General features: G+C 60.4%; 1 protein-coding gene across 1 annotated transcript in view; it reads right to left on the reverse strand.

Annotated features, from left to right (window-relative positions):
- Positions 1–4461: 4461 nt before the first annotated feature.
- Positions 4462–23976, reverse strand: part of EPB41L1 (erythrocyte membrane protein band 4.1 like 1) — a gene marked incomplete at its 5' end in the record, with an annotated part of 40129 nt that continues 20614 nt past the window's right edge. Inside the window, 10 exons of the mRNA XM_068167351.1 lie at positions 4462–8070; positions 10585–10701; positions 12999–13079; positions 13859–13954; positions 15384–15443; positions 15634–15705; positions 16103–16213; positions 17636–18034; positions 19200–19307; positions 19874–22426. Of these exons, the coding sequence (XP_068023452.1) occupies positions 8062–8070; positions 10585–10701; positions 12999–13079; positions 13859–13954; positions 15384–15443; positions 15634–15705; positions 16103–16213; positions 17636–18034; positions 19200–19307; positions 19874–22426 (3606 nt within the window). The remainder of the gene's footprint in view (positions 8071–10584; positions 10702–12998; positions 13080–13858; positions 13955–15383; positions 15444–15633; positions 15706–16102; positions 16214–17635; positions 18035–19199; positions 19308–19873; positions 22427–23976) is intronic.

The following is a 23976-nucleotide window of genomic DNA, read 5'->3' on the forward strand; positions in this document are numbered from 1 at the left end:
TCCGGGCACAGCCGCTCTGGACAAAGCCGCTCCGGGCACAGCCGCTCCGGGCACAGCCGCTCCGGGCACAGCTGCTCCGGGCACAAACGCTCCGGGCACAGCCTCTCCAGACGTAGTGAGCTCCGTTCCACCTCCGTTCCCGCAGTGAGCTCCCCGGAGCCCCACTCACGTCAGGTGGTTGTGCCCATGGCGCTCAGCGGGCAGTGGTCTCTTGGGGCTCCCCCGCGCATCCCGCCAGGCTTCCAAGACGCCAGGCTCCGGGCTCCCCTTTGTCTTCCTGGGGCCCTCCATGGCTGGCGGCTGCTGCACTCTGACCCAGCGCCCCCCAAAGACGATCTTGCTCCACAGCTGGCAGCCATGGGCCTGGGCTCCCGCTCCTCCCCGGCAGGGATGGAGAGCCCTGCACTGGGACAGGCGGAGAAGAGCCTCCCCATGGAACCGGTGGATGCAGAGTCCCACAGCAGGACAGAGACATGGGGACCCCACAGAGGCACAGATGCATGGGGATCCCAAAGCAGGACAGAGATGTAGGGACCCCACAGCAGGACAGCTGTATGGGGACCCCACAGAGGCACAGATGCATGGGGACCCCACAGCAGGACAGAGATGTGGGGATGCCACAGCAGCACAGATACATGGGGACCCCACAGAGGCACAGATACATGGGGACCCCACACCAGGATGGGTGCCCCCCACCCAAGAACTAAGTTCTCCCTCCCAGGCCCATAGGCAGAGTCAGGCTGCTTGGAGCCAGCTGCCTCCTGCTCCTTCTGCACTCTGAGCATCCTCACACAGAATCACAGAGCTGTCAGGGCTGGAAGGGAGCTCAAGGCTCAGCCAGTCCCAACCCCCTGCCATGGGCAGGGACACCTCACACCACAGCAGGTTGCTCACAGCCACCTCCAGCCTGGCTGCAAACACCTCCAGGCAGGAGGCTTCCACCACCTCCCTGGGCAACCTGTGCCAGTCTCTCACCACCCTCATGGGGAACAACTTCTTCCTCACAGCCAAGCTCAATCTCCCCACTTCTAGTGCTGCTCCATCCCCCCCAGTCCTATCCCTCCCTGACACCCTTCAAAGTCCCTCCCCAGCTTGCTTGCAGCCCCCTGCAGATCCTGGGAGGCCACCAGAAGGTCTCCTGGGAGCCTTCTCCTCTCCAGCCTGCACAACCCCAACTCTCTCAGGCTGGCTCCAGAGCAGAGCAGCTCCAGCCCTCTGCTCCTCCTCCTGGCCCTTCTCAACATGTTCCAGCACATCCATATCCCTCTTCCTATTCATCCACCTTTACCATCCTCATGCCCACCTTTGCTGCTCCATGTGTGCCTACAAAGGTTGGCAGCCACTGCATGAAGCCTCTCTGAGCTCCAGCAGCCACAGCAGCCAGCCTGGTGCCCTCTGTGCTCTGGGGAGAACAGAGCCCAGGGTGCCCATGTGCAGAGACCCTGCCACCTTAGGCTGCACTTTGTTAGGCTGTGGGGTTCCCCTGCATTCAAAGAGCAAAAGTCAGCAAGACTTTGAGGTTAGGAAGAAGTTGTTGCCCAGGAGGGTGGTGAGAGCCTGGCACAGGCTGCCCAGGGAGGTGGTGGAAGCCTCCTGCCTGGAGGTGTTTGCAGCCAGGCTGGAGGTGGCTGTGAGCAACCTGCTGTGGTGTGAGGTGTCCCTGCCCATGGCAGGGGGTTGGGGCTGGCTGAGCCTTGAGCTCCCTTCCAGCCCTGACAGTTCTGTGACTCTTTTTGATTCTTTCACAGTTTCATAGTTTCATTCAGGGTTGGAAGGGACCACAAGGATCATCCAGTTCCAGCCCCCCTGCCATGGGCAGGGACACCCCACACTAGATCAGGCTGGACAGAGCCTCATCCAGCCTGGCCTTAAACACCTCCAGGGACAGGGCCCCAACCACCTCCCTGCACAACCCATGCCAGGGCTTCACCACTCTCATGGGGAAGAACTTCCTCCTCACCTCCAGCCTGAATCTCCCCACCTCCAGCTTCATTCCATTCCCCCTAGTCCTATCACTACCTGAGATCCTGAGCAGTCCCTCCCCAGCCTTCCTGGAGCCCCCTTCAGATCCTGGAAGGCCACAATGAGGTCACCTGGGAGCCTTCTCTTCTCCAGACTGAACAGCCCCAACTCCTTCAGTCTGTCCTCACAGGAGAGGTGCTCCAGCCCTCTGCTCATCCTCCTGGCCCTGCTCTGGACACCTTCCAGCCCCTCCACATCCCTCTTGTCATAGGGGCTCCAGAACTGGACACAGTACTCCAGGTGGGGTCTCCCCAGAGCTGAGCAGAGGGGGAGAATCACCTCCCTTGCCCTGCTGGCCACACTTCTCCTGATGCAGCCCAGGATCTGGTTGGCTTTCTGGGCTGCAAGTGCACACTGAGAGCTCCTGGTGAGCTTCTTGTCCACCAGCACCCCCAAGGCTCTCTCCTCAGGGCTGCTTTCCAGCCAGTCCCTGCCCAGCCTGCATTTGTGCCTGGGATTGCCTCGACCCAGATGCAGGACCCTGCACTTGCTCTTATTGAACCTCATGAGGTTGGCTTGTGCCCAGCTCTCCAGCCTGTCCAGGTCCCTCTGGCTGGATCCCTTCCCTCCAGCTGTCTGCTGCACCACACAGCTTGGTGTCATCAGCAAACTTGCTGAGGGTGCACTCAATGCCACTGTCCCTGGCACCCACAAAGATGTTGAACAAGCCTGGTCCCAGGACTGATCCCTGAGGGACTCTGCTTGTCCCTGGCCTCCCCTGGGCCATGGAGCCATTGACAGCCACTCTTTGGGTGCAGCCATCAAGCCAGTTCCTTATCCATCTATCTTATCCTTTGTTTTGTGGGGACGTCAAGCTTCTCCTTGCATCAGTTGGCCACGAGATGCCTTTAACACCTTGCTTCTGTCACAAGTTGTTTTCTAACTTCTTTCTTTATTCCCTAACAGAGGACAGGTAAGAAAGGATGGTCAGTGAATATTTCATTTTCTGGGGACTGAAGGTGACCACAAAAACATCCTTGGTGCCCTGAAAGGAGTGGGTGAGGCCTGGGAGGCCCCAGAGCACTCAGCACAGCCACAGGTTTTGCTGAATCCTGCCCCATGAAGAGGCAGAAGGAGTGAGTGTGTTAGCTGAACCTCCCTCCTGTGAGAGTCCTGTGCAAGCAGCTGTGAGGAACTGCAGTCTGCATTGCCTGGGAGGGGGAATCAGCCTCACCTGGGCAGGGAGAAGCCAGGGGAATCCAAGAGGGACAAGGGAAGAGTCCTGCCCCTGGGGAAGAGCAGCCCCATGGAGCAGGACAGGCTGGGGGCTGAGCTGCTGGAGAGCAGCTCTGGGGAAGAGGACCTGGGAGTGCAGATGGACAACAGAGCCAGCAAGGAGCCCTGGTGGGCAAGAAGGCCAAGGGCAGCCTGGGCTGCAGCAGGAGGAGTGTGGCCAGCAGCTCAAGGGAGGTTCTCCTGCCCCTCTGCTCTGCCCTGGGGAGGCCACATCTGCAGTGGGGTCCAGTTCTGGGCTCCCCAGCTCAAGAAGGACAACGAGCTCCTGGAGAGAGCTCAGCACAGGGCCAGGGAGCTGCTGAGGGCACTGAACAGCTCTGCTGTGGGGAGAGGCTGAGGGCTGGGGGTGGTTAGCCTGGAGAAGAGGAGGCTGAGGGGCATCTCATCAAACACCTAAGGGGTGGGGGGCAGGGAGCTGGGGCCAGGCTCTGCTCAGTGCTGCCCAGGGACAGGCAAGAGGCAATGGACACAAGCTTGAACATAGGAAGTTCCACCTAAAGATGAGGAGGAAATTCTTCCCTGTGAGGCTGCTGGAGGCCTGGAGCAGGCTGCCCAGAGAGATGGTGGAGTCTCCTGCTCTGGCCATGTCCAAAAGCTGCCTGGCTGTGCTCCTGGGTGACCTTCTCTAGGTGACCCTGCTCTGGACTGGTGACCTTCAGAGGTTCCTTCCCACCCCTACCCTTCTGTGGTTCTGTGACCTCACTCCCTAAGCTTCTGAGCATCCTTCTGCTCTTCTCAGTGCCAGCCAACCAGCCAAGGGTGGCAGTGCTGGGAGCACAGGAAGAGGCTCTGTGGGATCAAGCCCAGCCCCCCAGAGCTGTGTCACTTGGGCACCAAGCTCCCCGGTGAGAGGCAGCGCAGGCCTGCAGGAGGGACACCTTTCCCAGCCTTGGTGCTGGAAGAAGTTGTGGAGTGTCCTCTTCTGGAGGCATCCAAGCCCCACCTGGATGTCTTCCTGTGTGACCTGCCCTGGGTGACCCTGCTCTGGGCAAGGGGGCTTGGACTTTCTGTCCTTCAGAGGTCCCTCCCAAGCCCTCCCTCTGGGACTCTCCAGCACCCCTGAGGCGGCGGCAGGCTGCAAATCCCGAGGGAAGGAGCTTGGCCTCCCCGCTTTGGTGCCAAACTTTGGTGCCCCTCCCCCCAGCCTGCCCTTCACTCCTCCATCCCCCTGGCAGGAGAGAGCTGAGGGAGGGCCCAGGCTGGTTTAGCATCAAACACATTTATTTCACTTGTATTGAGTACAAGAACAGTAAGCACACACGCATACACCACCGAGCACTGGGAGGGAGTAAGACCAAGGGGGAAGGTCCTGGGGGAGGGGTGAGGGGGTGGGGGAAGGGGGAGAGGGAGAAGGAGGGCAGAGAATTGAAAAGAAAACCCAGAAAAGAAAAGAAAAGAGCCAAAGAAAAGCAAAGGGAAGTTAGTGAGGGAGGAAGAGAGCGTCGCAGGGGGTTGGTAAGGTGCTTCTCAAAGGGAAATAAATAACTCTTCTCCTTCTTCTTGTTCCTGGAATTGTTACTGGGAATTGTTCCTCATGCAATCGCAGGCCAGGCTGGGGATCAAACCTCTGGGGTCAGGGGAAAACAGGCACTGGTGTCTCCCACTCCCCTTTCAACAGAAAGGGCCCTGGAAGAAAACAAGCAGTGAGCAGCTGGCTGCAACCGAGCAAGGTGCTGGGCAGGCTCTGGGGGAAGGTGGTGGTGAGTGGGGGGTGGGTGAGTGGGGGCTGAGCCCCTGTTGCTGAGCAGCAGAAGCCCACACCTTGCCAGGCAAACAAGCAGTGAGCAGCTGGCTGCAGCCAAGCGAGGTGCTGGGCAGGCTCTGGGGGAAGGTGGTGGTGAGTGGAGGGTGGGTGAGTGGAGGGTGGGTGAGTGGGGGGTGGGTGAGTGGGGGCTGAGCCCCTGTTGCTGAGCAGCAGAAGCCCACACCTTGCCAGGCAAACAAGCAGTGAGCAGTTGTCTGTCCTTTATTTCATTGCCTTTTTAATTGATTGATTGACTGATTAGTATTTCCTAAGGTTTTTCAACACTGCCACCCATGAACACACCGGGGGGAAGGGGGTGGGGGGGGTGGGTAGGGGGGAGCCAGGGGCTGGCTCTGCTCACTCCAAAGGTTAAGTCACAGCAGTCCAAGCGCACACCAAGTCCTAACTCTGTAAGGCCTCCGGGTGGGGACAGGAACCTTTGGGGGTTGTTTCCTCACTCTACACAACGTCTAAAGCAAGCATCTAGCGTCACAGGAGCCCTCTGGTGGGTCCTCAGGGCTGTCAAAGCCCGGGTGGGGTCCTGGTGAGCCTCTGAGAGGGGGCAGGGCGCCGACGAACGCCAGCCCGAGTCCTCTGCCGCGCTCCCTGCGAGTGCCAGCGCTGGGGGCAGCTGGCCTGGGGGTGGTGGAAAGAAAAGGAAAGAGAGAAAAGCAGCCTCATGGCAACGGCCTGTGCTCGATGTTTGGTGGGCAGCCTGGGCTCCAAAGGTGGCTGAAGGCGTTTGGGTGGAAGCTGGGGACAGCCTCAGAGCCTGGCGGCGCTGCCCAGTCCCCCAGCAGCCTGTGCTCATGCCCTGCACGTCTGCCAGAAGGAGAGCAGGCTTCACAGGGACATAACCAGCTAGCAGCTGGTGAGCTGCAGCTGCCAGGGAGCAGGCTCTGCCCTAGGACAGTGAAGGTGGTGAGCAGAGTCTGCCCACAGCATCCTTCCGGGGCAGGCTGCCCTGCTCTGCCGTCCTCCGAGGAGCCCCTGCAGGAGGTGGCAGATTCACCTCTTCCTGGGCACAGCCTGGCTGAGGGCTGGGAGACTGAAGGCAAAATGGTGCAGAATCGTGGGCCTGTCAGGTTCCACAGGAGCTGGAGATGATTCCAAGAAGGAAAGCTGTTTATTTCCCTTCCTTTCTGGTTTTGGTTCTAAGCCTACCCTAACCACCTGGTTCACAGTGTACGAGGCCCTGGGCTTGGCCCAGGATCCCCTTCCAAAGGCAGCTGTAGAGGAAGCCTGTGGCTGAAGGCTGAGCTGGGGGCAAAGGCAGCTCCAGGCCATGCCCCCAGCAAATGCCTTCTTGCCCAGAGGGCCTGGGCCCCTTCCTCCAGCCTGGGCTGTTGGGGATGCTCTGCATTGGTGGATGCAGCGTGGTCTCAGCCCATCGTGCCAGCACCCAGCCTGCAGAGCCTCACAGGAGGCAGGAGGAAACCACTCCTCTGCCTTTGACCCTACCACAAAGCACAACTAACTTCATTCCTGGCATCCAGGAGCAAAGCAAACCCACCCCAGCTGCCTGCACAGCTCAGGGGGCTGGAGGGGAGCACTGAACGCAGCCCTGCGGCTGCCACCTCGCTCCCAGCTGACCCCCATGGCTCTGGGGGGGGTGCAGGGAGACAATCCTGCCTACAGCTGCTGGACCTGCAGCCTCTACCTCCTTCCCTCCCCCTCCAAGTCACCACTGACCCTCCAAATCCAACCCCCCTACGCTGCAGCTCAGCTGCTGGGGCATCACCCATGTCTTGCCCCCTCCCCTCCCACTATGATCCAACAGCAGCTGAAACCTTCCCCACTCCCTTCCTGCAGGCCTGAGAGTCCCACCTGTGACCTAAGAGCCTGGAAATGCACCAACCACAGGCAACCCAAGAGTTAATCACCACCTTTACCAGCACTGCTGAATGACTTCAGGCCTGTTCCCTCCCTCCCTCCCTTCCCTTCCCCTCCCCTCCCCTCCCCTCGTTATAGATAATAGTATACAGAACTGAAATGCACATCCACACAAAACCCCTACAGGCTGCTCCTGTGGGAAGGAGAAACCCTTTCCAGCCTCCTTTGTGCTGTCTGCAATGAGATCCATTCTTCAGAGGACAAGAGGTTGGGCAAGTGCACAGAGAAGAAGATAAGGAAGGGGGAAGGGGAAGAGTTCACAGACCCCTCCCCGAGAAAAGAAGCGAAGGAAAGCAGCATGGAATGAGGAGGGCAAAACCCACACTTGGGAAGCAGAGAAGGAACAACTCCAAAGGGAATCAATTCAGTGGTTGGTTGGTTGTGGTTGGGAGGGATTTTTATCTCCCCTCTCTTCTTTCCAGAGGTGGGGAATGGGTTCTGCTTCTGCTTGTGGGGATTCTCCTTGGTTGGGTTGGCTTTGCTTTCGCTCTGATTTCAGTTTGCTCACTCCCTTGCTTTGTTGCAAGGCAGGGCTTGGAGGGGGGGTGTGGGGGCGTGTGGGGTGTGTTTTTGTTGCTTTGCTTCTTGGTGTTTTCCTTTTCCATTCAGTGTTGCCACAGAGGAGCTGAGGAGCCTGGGCCCCGTGCAGGAGGGGTTGGCTCCTCCTCGGGTTAGCCAGGTGGCTGTGATGCTGATGCTGATGATGCTGGTGGTGGTGGAGGTGGTGGTTTCAGATCTTGATTTGTTTTCCTATCACCAAATCCAGTCAATCCTTCCATGGTTTCTCAGTTCAGCTGCAGAGGCTTGGCTTTGTCTCTTGGTGGTGGTGGTGGTGGTGGTGGTTTGCCATTGGTTCCCAGCATGTAGCAGCAGTGCAAGGATGCAGCTTGGGGTTGGCTGTGGTTGGTTTTCTCCTGGGTTTCTTTGATATATTTATATATATATATATATATGTGTGTATGTATATATATATATAAGGTATTTGCTATTCCTTTTAAACAACAACAACAGAAAAAAATGTCTCTCTCTCTCTCTCTCTCTCTCTCTCTCTCCATTGCAGCCACAATGTCAAAGGTCTTGCTGAGAGGGCCCAGCACGAAGGGCTCCTTCTCCTCCGCTGCTCCCCAGGTCGCCATCCGGATGCTGACTTCCAGCGACGTCTTAGGTCAAGATTCCTGCGTGCAAGGCAGATGGAAATGAGCCCTCAGGGGGCTGGGACAAAGGGCTGCTCGCTGGGCAGGGAATGTGCAAACCTCTGGGGTTGTCCTGGGAAAGAGCAGGGAGGTTATCCTCCTCCCCCCCTACCCTCCTCTCGACTCTGCCCTGCTGAGACCTCACCTGGAATATCGCATCCAGGTCTGGGCTCCCCGGTTCAGGAACACAGAGTACAGAATTAGCCAGGCTGGAAAAGACCTTTGAGATCATCAGGTCCAACCTAGCATCCAACATCACCTAATCCACTAAACCATGGCACCAAGTGCCTCATCCAGGCTCTTCCTAAACACCTGCATCAAGAATAGTGTGGCCAGCAGGAGCAGGGAGCTCATCCTGCCCTGTGCTCAGCACTGCTCAGGCCACACCTGCAGTCCTGTGTCCAGCTCTGGGCCCCTCAGTTTAAAAAGAACATTGAGAGACTTGAAGGTGTCCAGAGAAGGGCAACAAAGCTGGGGAGGGGTCTGGGGCACAGCCCTGTGAGGAGAGGCTGAGGGAGCTGGGGTTGCTTAGCCTGGAGAAGAGGAGGCTCAGGGGAGACCTTCTTGCTCTCTGCAACTCCCTGCAGGGAGGTTGGAGCCAGGTGGGGGTTGGGCTCTTCTCCCAAGCAACCAGCAGCAGAACAAGAGGACACAGTCTCAAGCTGTGCCAAGGGAGGTTTAGGTTGGAGATGAGGAGAAAGTTCTTCCCAGAGAGAGTTGTTAGCCATTGGGATGTGCTGCCCAGGGAGGTGGTGGAGTCCCCATCCCTGGAGGTGTTCAGGAGGGGATTGGATGTGGCACTTGGTGCCATGGTTTAGTCATGAGGTCTGTGGTGACAGGTTGGACTTGATGATCTTTGAGGTCTCTTCCAACCTTGGTGATCCTGTGATACCTCCAGAGATGGGGACTCCACCACCTCCCTGGGCAGCACATCCCAAGGGCCAATCTCTCTTGCTGGGAAGAACTTCATCCCAACATCCAGCCTGCTGGTGCAGCTCTGCTGGAGAGAGTCCAAGGGAGGGCTGCAAGGATGCTGAAGGGACTGCAGCACTGCCTGGGGAGGAGAGGCTGAGAGCCCTGGGGCTGTGCAGTCTGGAGAGAAGGCTGAGAGGGATCTGATCAATGGCTATCAATAGCTGAGGGCTGGGGGTCAAGAGGGAGGGACAGGGACAGCCTCTGCTCACTGTGCCCTGGGACAGGATAAAGAGCAATGGATGGAAACTGCAGCACAGAAGGTTCCAGCTCAGCATGAGGAGGAACTTCCTGACTGTGAGGCTCCCAGAGCCCTGGAGCAGGCTGCCCAGAGAGGTTGTGGAGTCTCCTGCTCTGGAGCCTTCCCAGCCCTGTCTGGATGTGTTCCTGTGTGCCCTGTGCTGGATTCTCTGCTCCTGCTCTGGCAGGGGCTTGGACTGGAAGCTCTCCAGAGGTCCCTTCCAACCCCTAACACCCTGAGACCTGTGGAGCTCTTTAATGTACTGGGCTGGTGCTGGTGCTGGTGCATGGGGAAGAGAACAGTGAGTCACTGCTCCTTTATTTTAAGGCAGTTAATTAGAGCTGGGTGGCTCCCTGAGTGAGGCAACAGGAGTCTGGGCTTGCTTGTTTGCACTGTGAAAGAGGAGCTGAGGTCAGGCAGGTGGCAAGAGCCTCTCCTGACCTTCCAAGCTGCAGTGAAGCTGACTGGTTTCCAAGCTCAGAAGCTGCCAGTCACAAGCTGGTGGAGGACAGAGCATCTGATAGGAAGAATCTGGCAGCAGGAATACAAAAGCACACTTCCAAAGAGGCCTCTGGACATGCCCCTGCAGCCTGGCTGCAGGCAGAGCTCCTCCTGCATTTGCCAGCAGGGAAGCCTTGCTTTTCCTTTCCCCCCATGCTCAGCCCCTCAGCTGCTCTGAGACAAGAGGCCTGCTGGGCTGTGCCCCCACCCAAGAGCTGCAGCAGCCCAGCTGCTGGGGGAACAGCAGGGTCAGAAGAGGGGGTGAAGAGTGGGGCAGGACTCCTTAAGCCAGCACTGCCCTGAGGAAAACCACCTGGGGGCTGTGACATTTGCAGGCTCTCTCTGTGCATAAAGGGACAACCTGGGCTCCTGAGTGGCACTGAAGAAACTGCTTTGATCACAGCCTGTGCTCTGCTCTCTTGGCCTGGCTCAGCAGAACCTACAGCTGAGGGGTTCAGCCAAGCCACAGCGCTGGGATCACCTCTTCCCCTCCCTGACCCAGGGGCTCAAGCAGGTCCTTTCTTCTTCACATGCAGCTGGCTGTGAGCCCTCTGCAGAGCAGGGCAGCCACGGTGACCCCCTGCAGTATGGCTGGTCAGCCACCACCAGGTGGCCTTGCCTGGAGCCAGCCTCACACTGGAACTGCTGGCCAAGGAGCAGCAAAGCCCTGCAGCAGCAGCAGCAGCAGCAGCAGCAGCTGGAGGGGATCAGAGACACTCCCCCAGCTGCACTCCCACCGTACACAGCAGGGATGAAACACACCTGGGAAGGGCTCCACCTACCTGAGGCTTCTTGTCCCTTTCCTCTGGAGAAGGTTCTGTTTCTCTGTACACCACAGCTTTGGTTACCAGCATGTCAGGATGCTGTAGTTTTGCTTCCTTGATTGCTAAAGCCAGGGCCTGGAAACCAGAGGGATGAAAGCATTGATTTGTCCCTTCCCTGGAAGCTGCTGCACTGCTCTCAGCCAGCCAGAGCCAGCAGGCAGCAAGCAGCTGTAGGGGAAGGGGGGGAGCAGAAGGACAGGGAATTGGATCAGGTGGAAATGCCCTTCAAGATCATCCAGTCCAACCAGCAACCCAACCCCACCATGGCCAAGGGGTGCAAGCCCTGCCTGCCCAAGGGGGAGAATTAGAGTAGAGTAGAATAGAATAGAATAGACCAGACCAGGTTGGAAGAGACCTTCAAGATCATCACATCCAACCTATCAACCAATCCAACACCACCTAAACAACTAACCCATGGCACCAAGCACCCCATCAAGTCTCCTCCTGAACACCTCCAGGGATGGGGACTCCACCACCTCCCTGGGCAGCACATCCCCAGGGCCAATCACTCTCTCTGTGTAGAACTTTCTCCTCACCTCCAGCCTGAACCTCCCCTGGCACAGCTTGAGACTGTGTCCTCTTGTTCTGCTGCTGGCTGCCTGGGAGAAGAGCCCAACCCCCACCTGGCTCCAACCTCCCTGCAGGGAGTTGCAGAGAGCAAGAAGGTCTCCCCTGAGCCTCCTCTTCTGCAGGCTAAGCAACCCCAGCTCCCTCAGCCTCTCCTCACAGGGCTGTGTCCCAGACCCCTCCCCAGCTTTGTTGCCCTTCTCTGGACACCTTCCAGCAGCTCAACCTCTTTCCTAAGCTGAGGAGCCCAGAGCTGGACACAGGACTGCAGGTGTGGCCTGAGCAGTGCTGAGCACAGGGCAGGATGAGCTCCCTGCTCCTGCTGGCCACACTCTTCCTGCTGCAGGCCAGGATGCCCTTGGCCTTCTTGGCCCCCTGGGCACACTGCAGGCTCATGTTCAGCCTACCATCAACCAGCACCCCCAGGTCCCTCTCTGCCTGGCAGCTCTCAGCCACTCTGCCCCCAGCCTGTAGCACTGCCTGGGGTTGTTGTGGCCAATGTGCAGCCCCTGGCACTTGGATGTGTTCAATCTCCTGCCCTTGGCCTCTGCCCATCTGCCCAGCCTGGCAAGGTCTCTCCACAGAGCTCTCCTACCCTCTAACAGATCAACTCCTGCCCCCAGCTTGCTGTCAGCTGCACATTTGCTGCTGACTGACTCAATGCCCTCCTCCAGACCATCAATGAAGATGTTAAAGAGCACAGGGCCCAGCACTGCTCCCTGGGGCACAGCACTGGGGCCTGGCTGCCAGCTGGCTGTGGCACCATTCACCACCACTCTCTGGGCTCAGCCTCCAGCCACTTCCTCACCCAGCTCAGAGTTGCTGCTGGCCAAGCCAGGGGCTGACAGCTTGGCCAGGAGCTTGCTGTGGGGGATGGTGGCAAAGGCCTTGCTGCAGCCCAGGCAGACTCCATCCACAGCCTGCCCCACAGCCGCCAGGCAGTGCCCTGGGCATGGAAGGAGCTCAGGTTGGTCAGGCAGGACATGCCCTTCCTAAATCCATGCTTGCTGGTGCCCAAGTGCCATGGCCACAGGTTTCTGGAACACCTCCAGGGCTGGGGACTGGAGCCTGGTCAGGCACTGGCACAGCCTGCCCAGGGAGGTGGTGGAGTCCCCAGCCCTGCAGGTGTTAAAACACTGATTTGGGACACATGACCTAGTGGTCATGGAGGTGTTGGTCTCAAGGTTGGTCCTGATGATCTTGGAGGTCTTTCACAGCCTTGACTGATTCTCTGCTCACTGCTGCAGTGAGTGCTGAGGGCAGCTGGGCTGGGGTTTCACATGTGTGCTGCTACACCCCATGGGGACCTCCCTGGGTCTGGCTGGGAGGCAAACCCTGGGAGGTTTGGGGCCTCAGGGGTCAGGGTTTGGAGAGAAGGATTAGAATTACAGAGTCACAGAGTGCTCTGGGCTGGAAGGGAGCTCCAAAGCTCATCCAGTCCCAGCCCTGCCCCCAGCAGGGACATCCTCCCCTGGAGCAGGCTGCCCAGAGCCCTCTCCAGCCTCACCTGGAATAGCTCCAGGGATGGAGCCTCAACCACCTCCCTGGGCAACCTGCTGCAGTGTTCCACCACCCTCATGGTAGTGCAGAACTTGTTCCACACACCCAACCCAAATCTGCTCTGCTCTGAAGCCATTGCCCCTGGGCCTGGCCCTGCAGGACTCTCCCCACCCTTGCCGTAGGCCCCCTTCAGGTACTGGAAGGCTGCTCTTAGGTCTTCAACAGGTATGAGGCAGAAGCAGCAGCATGTGGGGCAGCAGCAGGGGGCAGGCAGAGCTGGGCCAAGCAGGGCACCCTGCTCCTACCTGGTCCTGGTCCACGTCTTCATCGCCGGTGATGATGATGCGCTTCTCTATCCGGGTCTCGGAGAAGCCTCCTTTCACAGTCTGCAGGAGAGCAAGGCCAGCACTCACCCACAGCTGCCCACCAGGAGCAGGCACACAGCCAGCAGCACCTTAGGAACCCCCCCCCCAGTCCTCTGGGGGAGCTCCCACCACCTTTGACTGGGTGCCAGGGGGAGAACTGGCAAGGTACAGCTGGCCACAGCTAGGGGGGAAAGGGAAGGGGTGGAGGGGCAGGCAGCCAGCACCCCTGCTTCCTGCTCTGGCCCCTCACTCAGCTTCTGCCTTCCTCTTTGTGCACTCAACTGGGGAATACAATGGCCATGGGGCAGGTGATTGACAGGCAGGTGCTCCAGCACTGGTGCTGTGGGCACTGTGGGACAGCAGGACCCAGGGCCTGGCTCTGGGTACATCTGGGATGCAAATGGCAGCTGCCCAGGCAGGGGCTCACACCCATGCTGCTGCCAGCCTCATCTGGAGCCCCTTCTACCAGCTGGCTTCAGGAGGTCACTGCACACTGCTCTTCCTTCCTGCCCTCCCAATCCACTGAGCAGAGCTGGGCACTGCATGTCTTCACCAGCCCCATGGCTGGCACACAGGGGACAGCAGCCAGTGCCTGGCTGTCCTTGCCTGCAGTGCCCCATGGCCATGCCTGGCTGGGGCAGGCAGCACAGAAAGGCTGAGCCAGACCCAGGCTTGGCCAGCAGATGCTTTGTTGGCTTGCAAGGAGGCCAGGGGCATTTCCTGCTCTGCCGTCCACAGCAGAAGTCCAGCCCTCCTCATCAGGAGCCCCCCCCTGGCTGCCCCTGTGGAGCTGCTCTTACCTTGGTAACATGGGTAGTGGTGGAAGTGGAGAGGGTTTCTGCAGTGGCACTGAATATGCTGGGGAGCATTTCCTTCCCAGCAGAGCTGCTGGTGATCTGCAGGGCAGAGAGCAGTGGCATCAGCAGGGCCACCACAGCAGAGCCCCCCCAGCAGAGCCCCCACTGCTGCCCCCCCAACAGCTGGCACCTTCCCACTGGGATGCACCTGCTCAGCCAAGCACAGGAGGGGAGAGAAGGCCAGGGGGAAGCAAGGCTCTGCTGGGAGCTTTGAGTGGGCCAAGGGAGAGGTTTGCACAGCTACAGCAGGCCCAGAGCTGCAGGGAAGAGCTTCAGCCCCAGGGCCATGATTTCATGGCTGAGTTTCTCTCTTCCCCATCCATCCTCAGGGCTGTTCCTGGTGCAGAGAGCTCTCAGGCTGCCTCCAGCTTTGCCTGTCCCTCCTCCTGTGCACAGCAGGAGGCAGGGAGGCTGCAGAGCTGCTCCCCCTGCTGCACACGGTGCTGAGCCCAGAGCACCACCTTGGCTCTGCCCAAGCTTCACCCATCCAAAGCAGGCAGCAGCAGGAAAACACTTCAGGGAGGAAGACCTGCTGCTGGGCAGGGCTGGCAGGGGCTGGCACCTCCACTGGCAGTCAGGACACTTTGCATGCAGCCCTGGGTGGCTGGGCAGGACACCCAGGGCTAAAGGCAGCTCAGCTCACCAGGAGACTTCACCAGGGGCTGGGCTATTTCTTTTAGCAGTCACCCTCCTCCAGCAGATGCTCAAGGGGCAGAGCACAGGAGAAAGGCCACAGGCAGGGGGTCCTCTGCCATCCCTGGAGGTGTTTGCAGCCAGGCTGGATGTGGCTGTGAGCAACCTGCTGTGGTGTGAGGTGTCCCTGCCCATGGCAGGGGGTTGGGGCTGGCTGAGCCTTGAGCTCCCTTCCAACCCTGACAGTTCTGTGGCTCTGATCTACTGGAAAGAGCCCAGCACAGGGCTAGGGAGCTGCTGAGGGCACTGAACAGCTCTGCTGTGGGGAGAGGCTGAGGGCTGGGGGTGGCTAGCCTGGAGAAGAGGAGGCTGAGGGGCATCTCATCAAACACCTAAGGGGTGGGGGGCAGGGAGCTGGGGCCAGGCTCTGCTCAGTGCTGCCCAGGGACAGGCAAGAGGCAATGGACACAAGCTTGAACATAGGAAGTTCCATCTAAAGATGAGGAGGAGATTCTTCCCTGTGAGGCTGCTGGAGGCCTGGAGCAGGCTGCCCAGAGAGGTGGTGGAGTCTCCTGCTCTGGCCATGTCCAAAAGCTGCCTGGCTGTGCTCCTGGGTGACCTTCTCTAGGTGACCCTGCTCTGGACTGGTGACCTTCAGAGGTTCCTTCCCACCCCTACCCTTCTGTGGTTCTGTGACCTCACTCCCTAACCTCCTGAGCATCCTTCTGCTCCTCTCAGTGCCAGCCAACCAGCCAAGGGTGGCAGTGCTGGGAGCACAGGAAGAGGCCCTGTGGGACCAAGCCCAGCCCCCCAGAGCAGCAGTGGCCCAGCTCACCGGTGAGAGGGAGCGCAGGTCTGCGGGAGGGACACCTTTCCCAGCCTTGGTGCTCTGGTCCTGGAAGAAGAGCAGATGGGCACGTTGGCTGGCATGCAGGGTGGGGGAAAACAAGGCAGGTGAGCCTCCAGAGGCAGCCCTGGTGGGCAGGGTGTCCCCCCCAGCGCAGCTGGCCCCGGCTGCCCTCACTGGAGCAGCAGTGCTGCAGGGGACAGCGGCTCCCCCACCGCTCCAGGCCAGCCCTGCTTACTGAGCTTGGCAGTGCCATCTCTGCGGTGCCAGTGGCTGTGGTGCTCCTGCTGCCTGGAGTGCCTCCTTCCACCTGCCAGGGCAAAGACAACCTGGTGAGCCAGGGAGGGGATGGCACGGGGAGGGTGCATCCATCCTTGCTGCCAGAGGAAGCTGGGGAGGGACAGGAGACCGTGGGCACAGGTGGGGGGATGCGGTGCTATGGTGGCTGTTTCACTCTGGGGCATGTCCCCATGTGCCAGCACTGCCCAGTGGCAGGGCAGCAGGGCCAGGGGTGCAGACAGAGTATCTCTGGGTGGGCTTTGGTCTGACATTTTGGGGGCTCCAGCGAGCCACAGCCGTGTGGCTGCCTCTGACCACCCCACTCAGCCTCCTGCCCTCCCAGTGTGCTGCCTGGGGACAGGTTTTGCTGGGCTGGGGCTCAGCAGAGCCATCGTGGGGTCACAGAGGCACAGAGCCACCCCTGTCACCTGGGCCTCCTCCGTGGTGCTGAGCTGCTGGGCTGCAGAGCTCTCTGCTTCTGCCTTCTTTGTGCTTGGCCCCAGCTCCGTGCTGGCAGCTTCTGCTCCCGGGGCTGATGGCTGCAGGAGGAACACAGCAAGTCAGGCACAGCAGCAACAGCTCTGAGCGCCCCTCCTCTGCCAGCCCCCAGCAGCACAGCATCCCTGCCCCACGCCTCTCCAAGTGCCACCCCTGCCCCACGTGCTGCAAGCACCACCCTGAGCCTTACCTGGCCAGCAGGCAGAGGCCAGGCAGCTGCCCCGTGGGCAGAGGGCCACCGTGCCCAGTGCTCTGTGCCTGCCACACCTGATGCTCTGGCCCTGGGGATCTTCAGGGGCTTTGGGGGAATAGATTTACAGGCACCAGGGGGTTAGGTCACAGTGGGCTTCCAAAGGTGGGTGAGACCCACCACATCCATTCCATCCCTGCCCCACAGCAGGTTCCTGAGCTGCACCAGCTGCCAGCTGCTGTGCTCACGCCCAGGGGGTCAGCACCTCGCAGGAGTGCAGGCAGCTTTCCAGCATTCCCCTGCTACAGGAACCTGGAGCTGCCAAGGGTCCTGCAGAGGAGGTGCTCAGCCAGCACTCAGCATCACCCAGCCAACAGCCTCCCCTGCCCAGCACTGCCCATGGGGCACTGTGGAGCTGATCAGCCATGCCCACAGCCTCGCTGTGACCCTGGAGCCCACAGCAGCAGATGCTCTGCCTGAGGGTTTCCAGACTGGCTCAGAGGAAGACCTCTCTAATTCTGCAGCTTTTCCCTGCTTCCAGGCCTGAACTCACCCTGGCAGCTCCAGGAAGGGTCAGGGACTTACCTGCCAAGGCTGGAGGACTGCCCCAGCACTGCCCAGGCAGGAGGTGGTCCTGGCCCAGCGCAGAGGCAAGGTTAGGTTTGGTCCAAGCTGAGGTGGCTCTCCCCTTCCCTCCCCTCCCCGTGGCACACACTCCACTTGCCCAGGCAGGCTGCATGCACTTCCCTCAGCCCTGTTACAACTGCTCCCAGCACAGGAGGGACCTCCAGGAGCTTTGGGGACGGCTCCCACCAGCTTCTCAGGAAACCCCTCCCAGCCTGGGCTACGACCAGAGAGGTTAGTTGGCAGCACCTTTCTCTTCCCTACACACCCTGGTGGCTAACTTCATGCAAAACACGAGGCCAGAGCCCGGTGGTTAGTGACAATTGTCCTTCCCGGGCGCTGTGCCATGCCGCGGCGGTGCGAGGGGCAGGGCAGGCAGCCAGGCGCTGGGGGGGATCAGAGGGGCTGAGGACTTCTCCTGGTTAGCAGATGCACAGAACACAGGACAGAGCCATGCAACACAGATGACAGCGTGCACCAGGGGACAAGAGCTACGCCAGCCAGGCCTCTGGCGGGCCTGGGGGCTGGCATGCTCCTCCAGACCGGCCTGGCGGGGCGTGCCAGCAAGGCAACGCCGGGCACCGCGGCAGGGAACGCGGAGGCGCGACGGCACCGAGGCTCCCTTGGTGGAATGGACAGCCCTGTGTACCTCTAGCTGGGAGACCTCTGGGCCGGGCTGGGAGACCTTCCCCCTGCCTTTGGCATCCTCTTCCCGCTCAGGCACTGCTTTGCCAGCGTGCTGGAAGGCAGCCAGGCCCTCGTCCTCCGTTTCGCTCTTGTCCTTGTCCAGCTCGGGCAAGCTGCGGGAGATGTCCTCGAAGGCTGTGCCCTGGAAGTCGCCGATCACCGTGAAGTCCACCTCCGCCTCCAGGCTGGAGGTGGAGCTGACCGTGATGCTGGAGCACTTGCGCTCGATGGCCAGGTGGTTGTCCTTCAGGAAGGCTGAGTCCTTCTCCTGCTCCTGTTCCTCGTCGCCGGTGTCGCTCTCCGCCGCCCTGTGCCGAGGGGGCTTAGCTCTCTCCTCGGGGCCCTCCCTCAAGCCTGCTCTCTGAATGAGACACAATGGCGGAGAGAGACGGACAGGGTGAGCCCCGGGCCGGGCACTGCGGGCAGGGAGCGGGCAGGAGGCTGCAGCAAACATCACAGGGTCGAGTCAGACACAACTCAAAGCACGGAGACCGAAACCTCTCTGACAGCAGCGGCGTGGCGGGGGCGGGGCGGGGCGGGGGGTGCGGAAGGCTTACTCGGTCGGATTTTACCCACAGCCTGTCGGCAAGGAATCGTCTCAGAGAACAGGGGTCGGTCACACAGAGAAGCTTGGCCAGCCTGGGGGCACCTCAGTGTGCCCAGGGCAGGGGGGGGAAGCAGACGTGTGCCAAACAAGAGGCCTGCCAGGAGACATTCAGATACAGCACGGACGCCGGGGCCGTGGGACGGCAGTGAGGTTGGGCACCCGAACCGGCCCCAACAAACAACCCAAACAAAGGCAGAGAGACAGAGGTTGGAAGAAAAGGGCCCCACCAGCCAGGCAGGGTGAAGGAGAAGCAAAGGAGCGTGCCAACTGCACTGAGCACCCCGCAAAGCATCGCCCCGGGGGGAGCAGGACCGGCCCCTGGGGGCTGCCCACCAGCCGTGCGCCACCAGGGCGGCTGCCTGCGCCAGGGCATCTGCCCCACCGAGCCAAGGCTGCCCGGCCACAGGCCTTGGAGATGACCTGGCTGAGTGCTCGGTCAGTGTAATTGACAGCAGGATCACAGCCAGCCGATGGCCTCCCTCCCTCGGATCTCCTCCACACGTGGACATACCTCTCAACTCCGCCACCAGAGGGCTGCCCATTGTCACCCTTTGCCAGGGAAAAGCCAGAGCCATTGCTGCACTCTGCACCAGGGGCTGGGCAGTCCTCCCCCAGGAACAGCTCCCAGCCCACCGGGGCCAAAGGAAAACCACCTCCTGGGCTCTGCCCCAAGCGTTTGCAGCCAGAGCCACCCCCACCAGGGGCCAGGCTGTGCCCTTGGCACTGCTGGAAGGTTGAGAGGTATGAGACAGAGGGCATCAAACAGACCAGAGAGGAACAGGTTCTGGTGTGTGTGTGAACAAAACACAGACAGCCCAGCTCTGCAGTGGGGAGGGGAGCTGGAAGCACACAGCCCTCAGCTGCCCAAGGTGAGCTTTCAGCCTAGGGTAAGCAGCAGTTAGGAAAACAGCAGTGAGACCTGGGAGACCACTGGCCCAGAAGTCTTTAAAGGCTCTTCTGTCGGGCTGGGTTTTACTGACGGGTCAGATAAATCCTTCTCTTCCCCACATGGTTCCTGAGATTTGCTCTGGATTAGAGAAAATGGTTAGTGGCAAGGAAAAAGAACTCAAGAGGAGCTGCTCTAGCGCTGCCAAGAGCCAAGGAAGCTTTTCCATCACCCAGCCACCAGCTTGCCGAAGACAGGGGAGAGCGGGGGGGAGGGGAGGGAGGCCGGCGAGCTAAGCGAGGAGGGGCATCGAGGTAAGAAATGAGAGGCTGAAGCTGGAAGCGTGGGCAGGCTGCTGCTGCTGGGGCTGTGTGCTGCCTGTGACAGGGTCACAGCTCCTTCAGCCACCCTCCCTTCTCCCCTCCTTGCTGCTGGCCGTGAAGCCGGGGGGCTCTGGACTCCAGCCAGCGGCACTCTCCGGGGAGACAAAAGTGCTGGGGGGACGGGGGGGTGGGAGGGGGCGCAGGGTGACAGACAGAAGCTGCTGAGCCAGCTGGCCAGCGGGGCTGCATTCAGCGCGGGAGCCTGGCCACACAGACAGACAGAGGGAAGCGAAGCGGCTGCCGTCGGTCAGTGTGCGAGTGAGGAGCAGCGGGCGGGGGGCACACAGCATGCGCGGGGCAGGGGCCGCGCTCTGCCGCAGTCACCTCCGCTTCCGCCAGCTCGCAGCCCGAGTCGGGGGAGGCCAGCCCGGCTCTGCCTTCTCCTCTTCCCTGCTCCAGCTCAACACGGGCGGCTTCCTCCACACAGAGAGCCTGCCAGGGCTCTTCTGCCCCTTGCCCCGGGGCGGCGGAGCCGGCGCTGGGCAGCGGTGCCCCCGGCCGGGCGAGGTCTGCGCTCAATGGCTTCTCTGCTGCCGCACCGCGCTGCCCCTTTGCCGCTGGCCCCGCTTCAGGCTCTTGTCCCTCCAGGGCTGCCCTTTGCTCCGCGGTGCTCTGCTCAAACATTCTGATCTTCGAGGCCACGGAGGTCTTCCCGCAGTCCTCAGGGTCCTGCCGGCTGCCCGCGGCCGCAGCCACGACCACCACAGCCCCAGGCTCCGTCTGCTGTGTCCCACCGGCTGCTGCCAGCCGTGCCCCACCTTCAGAGGTCGAGGGCTGGTACACCTGGGCTCCTTGGCACAGGCCTGCTGCAGAGGAGTGGGATGGAGGGACATCAGCAGCTTCTTTGGCAGAAGGCTTAGCCCCCGGTGACTGGGCTGGAGGAGGGTCCCTGTCCTTTGTGCTGGCTCCTGCTGGAGGGCTCCTGCCCTGCAGATCTTGCCCCACACTGACCTCCAAGTCCCGGGATGGCTCTTGTGCTTTGGGATCTGGGGCATGGAGCAGCCCTCCAGCCGTGGAAGCCTCTTGGGGCAGGTCTCTTTGGGTGGCTCCAGCCTGCTGTTCTGGTTCTGCTGCCATGAGGGGCAGCTCTTCCACATGAGGGCTTTTGTTGTGGGGCAATTCCTCCATCCCACAGCCTTCATCTCTGGTCTCCTTCCCTGTCGTGGGTGCCATGTCCTGGGAGAGCTCTTTCATCACAGCCTTCTCCTCCTGGCATGGCTCTCCTGTGTCAGGGATGTTGCTCTGGGCTGCCCTCGCTGTGCCAAGGTCCATGTCCTGGGCTACCTCCCCTGTTGCCATGTCTCTGGCCTGGATCAGCTCTGCTTCAGCATCTGTGTTTTGGGGCTGTCCTCCTGCAACAGGACTTGCACCTTGGTGTGGTTTCCAGGTAGCAAAGCCCATGGTTTGGAGTGGTTCTTCAGCTGCAGGGTTGCTGCTCCTGGCTGTCACCAGCTGTGCTGCAGGGCTCACGTCCTTGGGTGCTCCTTCACCCCCTGCAGGGCTCACCTCCTCCTGTGCCACCTCCCCTGGGTGCCTCACGTCCTTGGGCATGCCCACACCTCCTACAGGGCTGGGGCCCTGGGCCAGCTCTGTGCCCTCAGGCTCAGTGCCTGGGGCTGGCTCTGCAGGGGCAGGGCTGGATTGCTGGGGCTGAGGGGCAGGGGCAGGACTGCTGGGTTTATATCCCTCCAACCCCACGGTGCTGTGAGGGTGACCCTGCTGAGGCACAGCTGACTGAGGTGACTTGGTCTCTATCTCCTCCATCTGAAGAACCACTCTGGCACTTCCCTCCTTGTCACCATCTGCCCCAATCCTTCCAGCCCTCTGTTCTGGGCTCCCTCTGAGCTCCTCGGCCCCATGGCCAGCCCCTGCCAGGCCACACAGCTTCAAGCTTCCCACTGGGCTTTGCAGATCCATCTCCTCTGGTTCCCCTTCTTGGGAGCATGGTAGGGCTTCACCTCCCTGGGGTGCTCTGCAGCCTGCCAGCCCAGCAGATGCTTTCTCTTGCTGCAGGAGCAGCCCTTCCTCCCACCCCAGGCTGCTCCCATCACAGCCTGTGCCATGCTGCCCTGGTGCTTCAGCAGGCTTCCCAGACACTGCCCCGTGCTGCTGACTTGCTGAGGAAGGGGATTGGACCCTCTCTGCTGCAGGGGATGTGTGCCCAGATGCCTCCCCAGATGTGCTCACAGTGGCTTCTGGTCTCTCCTCCAAGCCAAGCTGTCCAGCAGCGTCCAAGAGCAGGAGTGGTTTATTGTCCTTCTCCTCTCCCTCTGGGTCTCCTAGGTAGATGATCCTCTGGGTGGCAGAAGTCTCTGAGCTCTCATCAGTGGCCTTCACTCTGATTTTAATGAGCTCTGTGGCTGCAGGTGGCACTTTGGCCTCCTGCCTCCTGGAGGCTGCAGAAGCACGCTCCTGGGAGCCCACCTCCCGTTCTCCCTGGGGAGGCTCCGGCCCCAAAAGCTTCACCCTCTGGTTCTCTTCAGGACGCTGATATGGCTTGGGCAGACCTGGCTCACTGCTGGCTGCTTCCTCACCCTGCTTTTGGGGCCCTTTTGTGCTCTCTGCTTCCTGGCTGGGCTCCCCCCTGGTTTCCTTCTCAAAGATCTCATCCTCCCAGACCGACTCAAAGTCCTCTGGACTGGCGATCATCTTTGCTCTCCTCCGGGTGTCCGAGGCTGCCTCTGCAGGCTCCTCCTGGCCTGCCACCTCCTTGCCTTTCCCTGCTGCCAGCTCCATGCTCGACAGGCTTCCACTCATTTTCACCTCTGCAGCAGCACCTGCATGTGCTTCTTCCTTCTTGACTGCCAGAGCTTTCCTTAGAGCTATGGTTTCCAGCCTAGGAGTTTCTCTCTCTATAAATACCCAATGCTCCGAGCCCTGCATTGCAATTGGAGCAAGAAGAGTTAGCATCAAACATAACTTCACCTGAGTGCTGCTGGCTGCTGTCAGGAGTGACAGGAAGCTGATCTGCCTCGGGTGGGGCTGGCTACACCAGCATCAATCATGCATGAGCTGAGGCAGGGGCTGCACAGAGCCTGGCAGTTCGCTGGTGGAGAGAAGGGACTGAAAAGAAGGGAGCTGGTGACAGGGCCTGAGCCCCCTCCAGGGACTCTCTTTGGCTCTGGCTGGGGCCTCACTGCCATACCTGCAAGCTTAGCTGGAAGTAGCCAAGTGGGAGCAGTGCTCCCAGCAGACACATTAACAGCTCTGGGGTCATCCCTGGGGAGGAGGGTGAAGGCAGCTGGGCCTCCTCCTCTGACTCCTGTTTGCAGCTGGCTTTAGCAGTCTCCACGAGCCAAAGCTGAGGTTTCACTGTAGGCAGAGGTCTGTGCTTGGAGGAGCTCCGCTCTCAGCTTCATCCACGTGCCCCAAGACTCTGTCAGACTGCCAGAAGCATCAGCAAGACACTAAACTGCCTTTAGGCACCAGGAAGGCCCTTGCCCCTGCCTGGCAGATTGACCCCCAAAGCCCAGCCCCCGCTTCCAGCCCTGCAGGGGACTCTCATCACAAACAGTTCTCCAGCAGAGCTTCCTGGCAACGCTGAAACCAAGCTGGTCAGCAAAATGTAAACCTGTCAAGAGGTTAGCTGGGAAGTGCAAAAGGCCCTACAGAGTCACCTGGGTCTCCTGCCAGGCAGCTGGAGGCTCCACGAGTGCCAAGAACACAGCACTGCTACAACCCTCTCGCTTCGGGCACGGAAGGTAGGAAGACAGCCATGGGAAGATGGCAGCAGGGAAACCTTTGCACTGAGGAAGCTCAGCAGCCTCCCCAGGCAGCACAGGTGTGAAGAGCAGTGCTGAGGGCAAGCTCCTGCTGAGAGCACCGTGGGGCTGGCCCTGCCCAGCACACAGGCTGCCTGGGCACCGGCCCGCGGGCACAGCCAGGGGCACTGCGGCGGGCTGGGCACCAGGACACGCTCCAGCTGCAGTGAGCTGGGGGCTGGCTGCCCACTCCCTGCTCAAACCAGGTAAAACAAGCCAGGAAATCCTCAGCCATGCCCCACATAGGGGTCAGGGGTGGTTGGAGCAGCAGCCTCAGAAGTGGAGACCTAATAACCGATACTGGACAGGGGGAAACAGGGGGCAGAGGAAAGCAGAGCAAGAAGGAAGGGAAAAGAAGATGAGATCACAGGAGAAAGGAGGAAAACCAATTACTAGTGGAAGGATTTCAGCAAGGAAAGGATTCAGAAACTGGTGAAAGCCCCTAGCAGAAAACTGTCACCTCCCAGCTCCAACCTTCTTCACCAGGGGCCAAAGCAGGCAAAGCTCCCTGGGCTCAGTGCCCTCAGACCTGGCCCTGGCAGCAGACCTCACACCTGCCCCACTGCACGGGGCTTTGCCCCCTGAAACTCCCCCTGAAACTCCCTGAAACTCCATCAGGAGTGCCAGCAGGGCTGTGCCCAGTGGTGGGCAGCATGGGGGCTGTGC

This window comes from Melanerpes formicivorus, unplaced genomic scaffold (genome assembly GCF_026170545.1).
Source record: "Melanerpes formicivorus ecotype bairdi unplaced genomic scaffold, bMelFor1.0.p_v2 SCAF_115, whole genome shotgun sequence".
NCBI lineage: Eukaryota > Metazoa > Chordata > Aves > Piciformes > Picidae > Melanerpes > Melanerpes formicivorus.